This window comes from Anolis sagrei, chromosome 2, assembly GCF_037176765.1.
Source record: "Anolis sagrei isolate rAnoSag1 chromosome 2, rAnoSag1.mat, whole genome shotgun sequence".
Lineage (NCBI taxonomy): Eukaryota > Metazoa > Chordata > Lepidosauria > Squamata > Dactyloidae > Anolis > Anolis sagrei.
The window spans coordinates 136259950-136271395 of NC_090022.1; the positions used below are offsets into that span (position 1 = coordinate 136259950).

The window sequence follows — 11446 nt, forward strand, 5'->3', positions numbered from 1 at the left end:
AGCAGTGCCACTCTTGCAACCAGCCAATATTTCTAGTTATGCAGGTGCCCGGCTCTGATATCAACAGAAGCACCTGTGATATCCAGGAACTGGTATGTATTTTCATGGTTGGTTAGGCATAGCAGTGGAAACATGGAAGAGATGAGATGTGTGATGCCTTGGCAGAGCAGGTATACTGCCCAGAGTCAGGTTGGGCACAAAACAAATGAGACATTGGGATAGCCAAGGGTCAGATTTGGAGTGACGAAAACAACTTTCTTCTCATTTGCATAAAAGCCTCCACATTAATGTGACTTTATTTCATGTCTCAGTTGAGCCTTCTCTTACAGTCCTTAGTCACCTTCATTTCCTGCCTCCAGAGCTCTGGCCCTCAGCCTTTGGATCTCACAAAATTCCTCTTCTCCCAGCTTGGGCCTCTTCTACACTGCTATATAATCCAGATTTTCAAATCACACAATCCACATTATCTGATTTGAACTGGATTATATGAGTCTACACTGCCATATCATCCAGGTCACAGCAGATAATTTGGATTTTATATGGCAGTGTAGAAGGGGCTTTGGCTCCTGGTCCCCCCCCCCCCCAATGGCCTATTCAACAGTGTTACAGTCACTAGGTTATACACAGTTCTGTAAGTAATAATAAACAATGGGCAGAGAAGGGTAGAAGGTCACCAAGATACTTACAGATGTTCACAGCACAGTCTCCATCACCCATCCTAATGAGAAAGAAGTGAAAAGCAGGTTACTAAACATATTTGCTTACTTTTATATCCTTCGCTTGCATAAAAATAATCAAACTGGTCTATAACAAGCTCACAAAATATTAGAATCAACCAAAATTATTAAAACATTTATTCAGAACCCCATGAAACAACAATGAAACAGATGAAAGAGGCTAAAGTAAAAAATGTGTGTCTTGACACCATTTATCTGGTTAAACGGGGGAGCTTGCATGCAGTGAATGTGGGGCTATTTTTGGATCTCAAGATCATTCCAATATGTTGTAGGTTAAGGTTATGGCTACAATTAGCAGAAAAGTTAACTTTAACCAGATTCATTGTAATCAACACAAAACTCAGGTTCAACCGCTATTCCAGTTTGGTTCTGTACATGAAAAGGCAGATACGATTTTGTCCTTTCCCTCAGAGATTGTCTTCTGCCAGGAATAAAAGTGATGATTGAAAAGGTCTCAAGTGGTGTCTGTAACACCTGACAAGTGTGATTCATTTGGCAGACTATGCTAATTAACCCAAGGATCCTCACCTTAGTTCCTCTCCATCCAGCAGCTTCCTGTATGTAGTGATCTCTATATCCAAGCCCATCTTCATGTTCATTAGATCCTGATACTCCCGTAGTTGGCAAGCCATATCCTGCTTAGCCTTATGTAGGGCATCTTCCAGCTCAACTAGCTTGCACCTGGCATCTTTCACAGCAGTGCCCCCACGTTCCTCGGCAGCAGCCACCTCTTCTTCTAGCTTGGCACGCTGTGAATGAAAGGTGCAAGATCTTAACAGACAACACATGAACTGAACTTAGTTCATCTTCTTACCTGAGCATTGGGTAGTGTTTGCAATGTTTTCTCTGTTTCAGTTCAGTTCAGATTCCAATTAAAAGAAAGGAGATTCCAACAGAACATCAAGAAAATGTTTCTGATGGTACAAGTTGTTTGCCTGCTTATGAAAATGTTGGGACTTTCCATTGGAGATTTTTAAACAGAGGGTGAATATGCACTTCTTAGGGATACTACTTAGTGGCTAATATCTGTAATGAAAGGAGATTGGACAAAATGGCCTTTCAGGTCCCTTTTAGCAATTATAATTCTGATTCCTTTTAATACAGTGGTTCTCAACCGGTGGGTCCCCAAGTGTTTTGGCCTACAACTCCCAGAAATCCCAGCCAGTGTACCAGCTGTTAGATTTCTGGGAGTTGAAGACCAAAACATCTGGGGACCCACAGGTTGAGAGCCACTGCTTTGATAGGAATTCTTGCTTTTCTTGCTGTAAACTTTATAAGTCACACATGCCTTTCAGAGTATTTTCTGAACTGAGAGTTGTCAAGGAAGTTCTTCTTATATCTTCCCATGCAAACATCCCTACATATACTTTCTTGCCATTATCTTCAAATGAAAATTGTTTTCAAATACATCTGTTCAGCATCAAGAACAATACATGTGGACATAGCTGTTTTAGAAAATAAATGAGAGATTAAAATGTACTAAAGTTGTGAACCAGCATTGTCATGGCATTGTGGAATATAGAAGGCCTGTGCCAGTTATTTATTTCAAAGACAGAAGTCAACTGGTTTCTTTATTACATGCAATAGCCATAATTGTTCCAATATACAATTTCAATACATTATGACAACTTTACAACCATAGTCCCAAGGGCAATTATGTTCCTTCTCACCTGGGCTTTGACATTTGAAACTTCTGACTCCAACCTGTGAACAGCTCTTGTTATCTCACTAAGTTCTTCTTTGACATGACGTAGGTTGTCACAGTGTTTGGCAGCAGTAGTTTTCAACTCCTGATACTGAAGCACAAGAGAAAATAACAGCTGGGAAATGCTAGAGACTGTGTGAATAATTCTTCTGCTCCCTATCAAAGCTCCCATGCAGCTATAGCTATCAGAATAGAGACAGTATCCAGCCTCCACCAACAAAAGTTACAAGAAATGATTAACAACTCTCCAGGCTATTTTATTGGGCATCAATTGCACATGAGATTAGGAAATCCCTTCTGCTGTGGTGGTCTGCTCAGAGCATGCATTATTAGAGCATGGCTGAAGCAATGAGAGATGCTAAAGCCCCTTCGAACTGTCCTTACATCCCAGGATCTGATCTTAGGTTATCTGATTTGAACCGGATTTTATGAATCTCCACTGCCAGATAACCTGGGATAATCAAATAATCTAGGATCAGATCCTGGGATATAGAGCAGTGTAAAATGGGCATTAGTAAAAGGTACAGATTTTCCCCTGACATTAAGTCCAGTCGTGTCTGACTCTGGGGTGTGGTTCTCATCTCCATTTCTAAGCCGAAGAGCCGGCATTGTCCGTAGACACCTCCAAGGTCATGTGGCTGGCATGACTGCATGGAGCACCATTACCTTCCCTTCAGAGCTATACCTATTGATCTACTCACATTTGCATGTTTTTGTTTTGCTAGGTTGGCAGAAGGTGGGGCTGACAGCAGAAGCACACACCGCTCCCCGGATTCGAACCTGTGACCTTTTGGTCAACAAGCTCAGCAGCTCAGTGCTTTAACCCACTGCGCCACTGGGGGCTCCCAAAAGGGGCCTTAGTTAAGTATAATTATCTTAGTATACTTAGTACATTGGTATATTTTAGTAAATAATTCATTTAGAGTAATGCCAATGTTTAAAGGTTAGAGCATCACCCAATACAGACACTCCAAGCTTCACTTCTACTCTGAAAATCTCTTCTACTGGGGTGGACAAAATGTGGCCTTGCATGTGGGTCCCCAAAGCTGTTTGTCTAGTCCCTAATCTACTGACTACCTTTTTCTTGAACAAATAAGGGTGAATTGAGACTTCTGGGAGTCTCTAGAAGCAGGCATGTAGCGGGGGGGGGGGGGGGGCTTGAGGGGCTTCAGCCCTCCCCTCCCCAAATTCTCATGGTGGTTCGCGAAAAAGGCCTTACTGGTGCATTATTTAAACTGTTATGTTTATTCATATCATGATCTGATCACCATACTCAATATATCCCATATGCATGGGGGTATTGGGGTAATGATACAAAAGGTTTGCTAGAGTAGACCCTCTTTCACTCAGACTCAGCCCCCCCGAAACTCAGCCCCCCCGAAAAAATCTCACCCCCCCCCCCTCCCTGGAATCAAAATCCTGGCTACGGGCCTGTCTAGACGTAGCATTTCTCAATTTTAAAAAATCCCATTGTCCCAAAATACTTGGGGCAGAATATCAAGCCTCTCAGATTTCTGGCTACCTACTGAAAAAGCCTTTAAAAAACTTAACCACCCAGCATTTCCCTGCTACTAGAAAATTGCTCCTGCCCCGCCCACTTCTTCCTGGTGCATCATTTCTTTGTGCCACGAGAGGGCCAGCAGCAGGGAAATGCCAGCCGAGTAAGTTATTTTCTCTTTTTAAGGCTTTTCTGAAGAGTTCTTTTTGTCTGAGTACCCTGCCGGAAGATCTAGCAGTGCATCTGGAAACACCCTTTCCTCATAAAAGCATGACCTTTCTGGGGCCTTTGTGAACTCTAATGTGAGCACAATCACGTTTTTTAAACCTGTGTGGATGCAAATTAAAGTCCTGGGTGGAACTGCCCTTACTTAAACAAGTAAGCAAGGAGAGGGGCTGGACGGATTGCCAAATACCCACCCATGGCAATTTGCTATGAACATGAGTGGGTATGGTCATCATCCCCTTCCCCCATCCCCGTTTAGTCCTTAAAAATAGAGACAAAACTTTCATATAGAGACATGACACTTGCCTTAGTTTCCTGGGGAATGGAAATGAAACTATGGAGCTTTGGAGGGGGGGGGGGATCACCCCATCCTATCTCCAAAGCTCTGCAGTTTCATTTTCAAGCCTTGGGAAGTAAGATAAACCTTTTGCCTCCATACAAAGGCTTATCTTACTTACTTCCACAAGGCTTAGGGAGCATCCTACGACACTTTTTCACCAATGATGTATGGGCATGTTGCCCATCCCATGATGTCACTTGACTTTCAGCAGAGGCCCTGCCCACAACTGGAATGAAAGCATCGTACAACACTTCTGCCCTATCACAGGAGCCTGTTTGTGTTGTGTTGGCTCCAATGGAGCCAGCACAGATCCTCACCACTCAGGGAACAAGTGGAAGGGTTGACTCTGGCTTTGTTTGCTGCTTCCCATCAACAAAGGACTCTGCTCCCACCACAGTGCCCCCTTGAGTTCTACTCAAAGTGCCCACCCTTTTCTTGAAGTTTGCAATGTGACATGTCAGTCATCTCCCTTTACCCACTTTTCCAACATACTGGCACCGCTATATTTTAAACATGGGACCTACCTGACAACGGCACCATGCTTCAGCCTCAGCCCGGCTCCTTGAGGAGATTTCTTCAAATTGACGCCGATATAGCTCCATAACACAGTCCATATTCAGACCTCGGCTGTTGTCCATCTGTACTGTGACACAGGTGTCTGAGATACAAGACTGAAGCTCATGGATTTCCTACAAGACAAATTGGACAGAAGCAGGGAGTCACTGTTAGTGGTATGGATGTCTATTTTCATTAATACAAAAATGACTTGAGGTTTGATCTCTCGGCTTTCTGAGAAAATAGAAAATACATTTGATCTCTCTCCCATTCCCCTGCCCATATATAAATAATAAATAAATACATTTTATTGATTAGCCCTTAGGCTATATCACCCATACTAAACCAAACAACAAAGCTTTATATGACTTAATAAAACTCTATGTAGTAAGTTAAGTAAGACACTTATAATAATACAGTAAATAAGAGTTATAAAACTTAATATATACATCATAGTTCCTACCCCTCTGCCCATATATGATGTTCAATCAATGGGAAATTGGGTTGTTCTTGATAGACTTTGAAACTTTGGCTTTCAACCTCACATTCTGGGTAATTTTTCTCAAACATGTGGCAGCTTATCAGGTGAAGTGTTGTGGGAATCCATTTGTGCCAAAGACCCACCAAGCATTCTTGATTTCTATTTTTCTTCAAATATGTCCTAAGGTGGTGGGAATTTGACCCATAAAGTTCTTGACTGAAAAAGATTTAAAGCTCAACTTGGTTTAGACCATGGGTTCCCAGACTTGGTTCCCCAGATGGGTTTGCACTATAGATAGCATTGCCAACAGGAAAGGATTTGGAGAATTGTAACCCAAATACTATAGGGAGTATCTAAACTTGAAAATCACTAGCCTAGATAATACTTTATTCCTTCCTCTTATTCTCTTCTGGTGGATTTATAATCCCTAGGAATTCATAGCTATGGTTCTTTCATTCTCAGGTGCAAGGATTTAAAAAAAATCAAGTGTTTTCTCACCATTGAGAATGTTTTAAAAGCATGTTTAAAATATTTATTATTTTTCTGGGATTATTTTGTGTGAAAATCAATGTTTTGTGCAAAATTCACTTTTTTTGCTATATGCACAGAAATCACATATCATTTTACCCTTGTATTGCAATGCCAGATTTTGCAGCAGCTGAAAACTTTCCAATGAGGTGTATTTCCTGCTCTATTTTGTATAGTCTTACTAGTCAATTGTATTTTATCCCACTGTCCTTCCTGAAAGCTCAAGATGGAATATGTGACCTAGTATTATACTATGCCATGTGGTCCTTTTTGCTTCATTGGGGAAAGTTAATTTTTGCCCTATCTGAGATTTTCCAGATATATTTTTACTAATGTCTCATTATGCTTTATCACTCAGCATAGTACCTGGGAAGGGAAGAATAGTCTATAAGCTAATTCACCCATACTTTCTATGCTATAGGTGTGGTCAGGTGATATTTTCTGAGTAGGAGATCCATAGTATTTTCATTGGTTTTAGTTGGCTAGACTGTGAGTTCAGTGCCGGAAGTAGCACCACCTCACTCTTATGGCCAATAGCATGGGAGGGATACCTATCATACAAAAACCTATTCAAATGTTCTCTAAGCCACTCATGGATCTTTCTTCTTCAGCCAAAGTACCCATCTCAATTCTTTCTAAGCTTCTATAATCCTTTTTCAGAATGCACATTTTAGGCCATAGCATTCCCAGCACCCATAAGGAAAACATCTTACCTGATAAAAAGTGGGTTTGTAAAAGAAAAGGTCTTTTATCAAAGCCTGCACTTTAGCTTCCTTTTCTGATTTGTCCATGAAAACACAATCCACTTCCTGTAGGAATATAGAATTTAAAGGGGAAAATGTTGAACAACTTTAGGAAGAAATTTTAATGTTTGCCATTATCACTAGTCAAGGCTTGGGGAGTTTAAAAACACCAAAAATACAGCAAGGTACAGAAACATAAATGGCTTTTCAGAAATGTTTTTTGCCACTTGCCTTTTTAATGGACACATACTCATTCTCAGTACATGTTCGTTTGTGGCACTCCTCTTCAAACCTGGTGAGGGAAGTTAAACATTTTATTAACATTTTCACATTTTATTGTGGTGCTCATGAAATCACCCATTTTTCCTGAGTTTAGTATCAGTCTACTCTAGAATATAATCTGTAAACTGTTAATGTATTAAACATCATTTCTGTTTCAATAAATTACTTCCTCTTGCAGAGAGCTTGATGCTAACAACTATGCCAGCAACTTTCTCTTGGAATAAAGGTGAGATGTAAATTTAATAACTAAAGTAAGTAATTATATAGACAAAACAGGACTTCTTAGGTATTTCACATCAAAGGATTATTTGCTAGTGTTTTATAGAGGATAGTCTTCACTTTGAAGAGCTCTCTTAGTAGACCAGTGGTTCTGAACCTCTGGGTCCCCAGGTGTTTTGGCCTACAACTCCCAGAAATCCCAGCCAGTTTACCGGCTGTTAGGATTTCCAGAAGTTGAAGGCCAAAATGTCTAGGGACCCACTGAAGTAGACAGTGTCATGCTTGGGAGTGCTCTCCATTGGAAGGGCTGCCTCATCCAAGACCTGAGTCCCGTTTCTAGTATCAGATTAGATTCCCTAAAACCATGGAGCCCATTGAAGTGTTAACCAACTACTAATCTTGCATTTACTCAATGGGTCTACTCTAGTTGAGGCTAAACTACATTTAGGCTGAAGTCTGGTTTAAAGATGGAGATCAAAATTCAGAAGAGAGACCAATTGCCCATCAACATTTAGCATCTTGACATCATTTAGCATCTTGACATCATTAGTAGACTAAGCAGCCAAAAACATAAGTCATTATGTACGAGGGGTATTTTTTAAGTAAGGTCCGTTTGAACATAAGTACACAATGAAAGTTTATTTCAAAAAAGTAAATTTATTTTCAGAAAGTACATACTTCACTCTATTTTTTGACATAGTTGCCAAGTTTGTTCAAACACTTATCATACCTCTGAACCAATTTTAAAATACCCTCTTCATAAAAACTTGCCACTTGCTCCGATAACCAAGAGTTCACTGTAATTAAAGAAGGGCGACCAGAGTGGTCCTCATCGTGGACGTTGTCACGGCCATCTTTGAACTGTCGTACCCACTTACGCACTTTGCTTTCACTCATAACAGTATCATCGTACACTTCACAAATCTGTTGATGAATTTCTGCAGCAGGCAGGTTCCTTGCTGACAAAAACCATATCACTGAGCAAACCTCACATGCGGAGGATGAGTTGATAGTCTTAAACATTTTTAAAGCACAGAACAGAACCGTACAGGTTAGCTACAGAGCGGAAACTGAGCACAGTTGTTTCCGAGGCATGCTGGTACACGACGCACGTGCTCGTTGCAGTATGCGTGCGAACTATTAGTGTCTACAACAAAACGGACCTTACTTAAAAAATACCCCTCGTACTTGCCACTATGATGAGATACACTGAGTTTTCTATTTAAATTGTAGTAATTGTTTCCAAATGTATATCTAAATATCTGAATTGGCATGTATGTATTTTCTTCTAATCCATGTGCTTCTTTACCCTCCTTTTGCAATGCTTAGGATGCCACCTGACATGCATACAAGGGAAGTGTTTATTACTTTGATAATCTCCTTGAAAAGATTATCTATAATCAGCTCAATATTCATCAGGCTCTGAACTTCCTAAACTTCATAAGCTTCACCCTGCTTGGATAGCAATGCTTGTAATAAGCTATATTTCATAGAAGAGGCAGAGTTCACAATTACTTTTTTTGGGCTTTGGCTTTCAAAATTCCATGGATGCTTTAAGATATGATTTAAAAATACCATTTTTTGAGAAGAGATATTCTCTCTTGTACATTCTTTCATCCATGCATGCCAGAGCCATAACAATGGATGGCAGGAATGGTTGGAGGCAAACCGCCCAATTTAGTAAATGCTGCTTATTAACTGGGCATTGTGGGCTTTGGAAGGCTTCATCTCATCCTCCAATTCTTTTGATCCTGTGCAAGCATTAAAACCAGGAAGTTTATTAAATACCTAGTGAGCCGCCATCCATGAGTGATGCCTGTATTGGGTGATTACATCTGTCTAGTGCTGTGCATTCAAAATGTCATTTTGATCACAGGCTGTGATGATAAATCACACTCACTTTTTTTTGTTGACTTCCAGAGCCCCTCTCCAGTTTTTCATTTCTGCCTGCAGCTGTGCTCTCTCACATTCCATGCACTCCTGTTCTTTCTTCAGGCTGGCTATATACTCCTTAAATATGGGCTCCATGTTGCTTTTGCAGCACTTCCTCTCTCGCAGGAAATCCCACTTTGTCTTCAACATCAAATTTTGCTGCTCCAAAAATTGGACCTGTCACCCAAAGCATGGATAGCATAGATATTCTGGTTAGAACTAGATGTCAGGTCACTAATCAGAGAGCTGTTTTATAGATAGAGTCAGAACTTTACAAACCAGAATACGCTAAGATGGTTCACTAGAAAACACAGAGACAATGCAGACATTGCTAGAGGCCTTTTCCCCCCAGTTCTATTTCACATAACAGAGTAATTTATGCAACTGACTGATTCAGGAATCCATTTTAAAATTTAGTCATCTAGCCTTGGGTTTAGAACATTTCTATATGCCTCTAACTTACTTTGTCAATGAAAGAAGCAAACTTGCTGTTGAGACTCTGTAATTCCTTCTTCTCTTGGCATTTTGTCGCTTGGGCTGTGGCATCAATCCCCAGGTTGAGCGGTTCCAGCAAATCCTGATTGCATGTTACCCTGGTGATGTTTGGAGAGCAAGGCATACACATTCCAGAATGCCCATAACCACAGCCATATCCAGCACCACAACAACCATATCCACTCTTGTAGCCATATCCACACCTTGGAGGTGGACAGTTCCCAACAGCAATTCTGGGACTGCAAGATCCAATGCCTCCCAGACTTCTGGTACTGAAGCAACCTGCTCCTCCACAACTGATCCCAGCGATTCGGGATGAGCAGGAATCACTGATCCGAGATGCATTCCCTGGGTGTTGTAGTACAGCTGAACAAGAGCTAAAATTTCTAGGGCCACAGGCAGGGATTGAATGGCAAGACATAGTTGGTGGAAGAAAAGGAGGTGCAAGAAGGGGAAAGCACAGCTGCAGAGTGGAAAGTGCAAAGATGTTGTGGTTCCTTATGGAAAAGATATGTCCTTTATAACTGTTTGGGCCATCTGGGTTTGGCTGGCATAAAAATAGGAGTACAAGTGATGTCCCAGAATTTATTAGCTTGGGAAATTGAAGGGAACTACAACCTGGGATGCTATACGCGCACCACCCCACCCCATGGCTGCTCACCTGGCACATGAAAAGGTTTCAGGGATTTCACAAAGTTATTGTTTACTGCATTTGCAATGCCATATTAAAGAGTTTATTCCACTCTCCCCCTTTTTTTTCACACAGAGGGAACAAGACTTATAATTAACACAAAGATGTATCAAGAAGTGAGGATTTGCATCACCTGTGTTTTCTGATTGTGCTGACAACTGGCTATATGGCCTTTCTATGTTTCAGTTTATAGGCCAATTAGTGAGGCTACTCATACACTCCCATTTCTTGGTGTCCTTCATTCCTCCTCTCTCCCCCTCTTTCTATCGCAAAAATTGCCAAGGGAAATGCTTCCTCAAGCTCTTGTTCTTGAATTTCTCCATAGGAATCTATCTAAGACAACCTAACTATGGTACAATCCATACCCATTGAAGATTGGTTCTTGGACTTATTGCAGAAATTAGAAACCTGTGGTTTAACAGATAATAGCATCCTTGAAATGAATGACTTCTGGTGCAAGCAACCAGAGTATCATGTTGGAGGACTCAGAAAATACCTAGAGAGAACACCTCTCTAGTATTCCTAGCTTTACCAGCATAATGCTATACTCAGGTTTTGGTTATGCATGCTATAAAATTGCACTGGAGGACCTAGATAATGCTTAGAGTCAACACTGATTTTGGACACAGATAAGTGAAATTGTGGGTATCAGTCCTGCAGATGTGGGGGTTGTTTTGTGTATAGGTAAGGTATGAGTGACTGGTCAAGAAAAGCTTTACTCAAATTCCCTAATATTCGCTTATTGAGTAAGGGGCTGCATAACTTCATTCAATGACATCTTCATTAAATGAATGAATGAGAGTTGGATAAGGGTAAAACTATGCAGTCCCACATTCTATCACCACCTTATTCTTTGTCCACAACTCCTGAAATTCCTTGGCCAGCATGGCCCAGTGAAAGACACTGTTTTGATACAAACCATTACATCAGATTCTCCTGGAACTGAGGGGACTACTTTGCCTTTCATCTCAGGCAGCAAAACATCTCCCCAAGGCTATCAGAAATCGGAAAACTC

General features: G+C 41.0%; 1 protein-coding gene across 1 annotated transcript; it reads right to left on the minus strand.

The window, feature by feature from the left end:
- Window positions 1–1261: 1261 nt before the first annotated feature.
- Window positions 1262–9864, minus strand: LOC132768389 (keratin, type II cuticular Hb5-like). Its single transcript, XM_060764207.2, has 7 exons — window positions 9709–9864; window positions 9214–9422; window positions 7044–7104; window positions 6783–6878; window positions 5030–5194; window positions 2408–2533; window positions 1262–1486 (listed from the first exon to the last, which is right to left on the minus strand). Exons 1-7 carry the CDS (start codon window positions 9862–9864, stop codon window positions 1262–1264), a joined length of 1038 nt encoding a protein of 345 aa, XP_060620190.2.
- Window positions 9865–11446: the final 1582 nt, after the last annotated feature.

What these genes read in the sequence shown, in the direction of transcription:
- LOC132768389 (XM_060764207.2), bottom strand. Translation starts at nt 9,864, where the DNA reads ATGCCTTGCTCTCCAAACATCACCAGGGTAACATGCAATCAGGATTTG. An exon ending in AGTATGTGTCCATTAAAAAG is followed by an intron (nt 6,879 to 7,043) that starts GCAAGTGGCAAA and finishes ATATTCCTACAG; the next exon opens with GAAGTGGATTGTGTTTTCAT. An exon ending in AAGCATGGTGCCGTTGTCAG is followed by an intron (nt 2,534 to 5,029) that starts GTAGGTCCCATG and finishes CTTGTGCTTCAG; the next exon opens with TATCAGGAGTTGAAAACTAC.